The sequence below is a fragment of the Acanthisitta chloris genome, unplaced genomic scaffold (genome assembly GCF_000695815.1).
Source record: "Acanthisitta chloris isolate BGI_N310 unplaced genomic scaffold, ASM69581v1 scaffold9620, whole genome shotgun sequence".
Taxonomy (NCBI): Eukaryota; Metazoa; Chordata; class Aves; order Passeriformes; family Acanthisittidae; genus Acanthisitta; species Acanthisitta chloris.
In genome coordinates this window covers 1-903 of record NW_008652175.1, presented here as the reverse complement: position 1 = coordinate 903, position 903 = coordinate 1, and the positions used below count along the sequence as shown (strand labels likewise).

The following is a 903-nucleotide window of genomic DNA, read 5'->3' as shown; positions in this document are numbered from 1 at the left end:
GTGGCCAGAGCCACCCCCGGACAGCAGAGCCACGCGGCCGCGGATGGCTGCCAGGTCAGCACGCAGGACCACGCGGTGTCCCCTCAGCAGCCGCAGGTTGGGGTTACAGGCCACCAGCCCTGCCAGGGCGTCGTCAGCACAGCCTGGCACTGTCCTCACCAGCTTTTTGGGCACCTGGGGGCACGCAGAGGGGATAGTGGGACACCCTCACCTGCTCACGGGGTAGTCGGCTCACACTGCCCAGGGCTCACCTCCATGGCAGCAGCAGAGGGTCCTGCGCAGCACTCGGATCCAAGGGCAGATCTGTCCGGAGGGAGGGCAAGGTCCGGGATTTAAGGCTGGAATTTGTCCGGAGGGAGGGCAAGGTCCACGCTGGAAGGGAGAGGGATGGGGCTGGCTCCGGGTTGGTGGGAAGAGGGTGGAGGTGTCTGGTAGGAACGGGGATGGGGTCAGTGTTGTTCCCATATGGGGATCTCCCTTCTGGGGTGCATAGGGCGGGTTAGGGGGAGATAAGCCTTCCAGCAGGGACCCCTTTTGGGGGTGGCAGACCAGGATGGGACCACTCTCCCCAGTGAGTCCCTTTGGGGATGAGGGACCACCAGGATGAGATGACCCCCAAACAGGAACCCCCTTTTGGGATGAGGGACCACCAGGATACCAGGATGAGATGCCCCCCGAACAGGGACCCCCTTTTAGAGGTGGGGGGACCAGGATGGCAGTACTGCCTCCAAGCTGAGACCTCCTTTTCGGGGTGGGGGATCAGGATGGGACTATCCCCTCCCGAGCAGGGACCCCTTTTGGGTGGAGGACAAGATGTGGCCATCCCCCCAAGCAGGGACCCTCTTTAGGAATGGGGTCCAGGGTGAGCGCATCCCAGTGAGAGCAGACAAGGGGGACAGCAGG

The 903-nt window shown here is 63.7% G+C and overlaps 1 protein-coding gene across 1 annotated transcript in view; it reads right to left on the bottom strand.

The window, feature by feature from the left end:
- Positions 1-174, bottom strand: part of DAK (dihydroxyacetone kinase 2 homolog (S. cerevisiae)) — a gene marked incomplete at both ends in the record, with an annotated part of 3,523 nt that extends 3,349 nt beyond the window's left edge. Inside the window, one exon of the mRNA XM_009076252.1 lies at positions 1-174. Coding sequence (XP_009074500.1) covers positions 1-174 — 174 coding nt within the window.
- Positions 175-903: the final 729 nt, after the last annotated feature.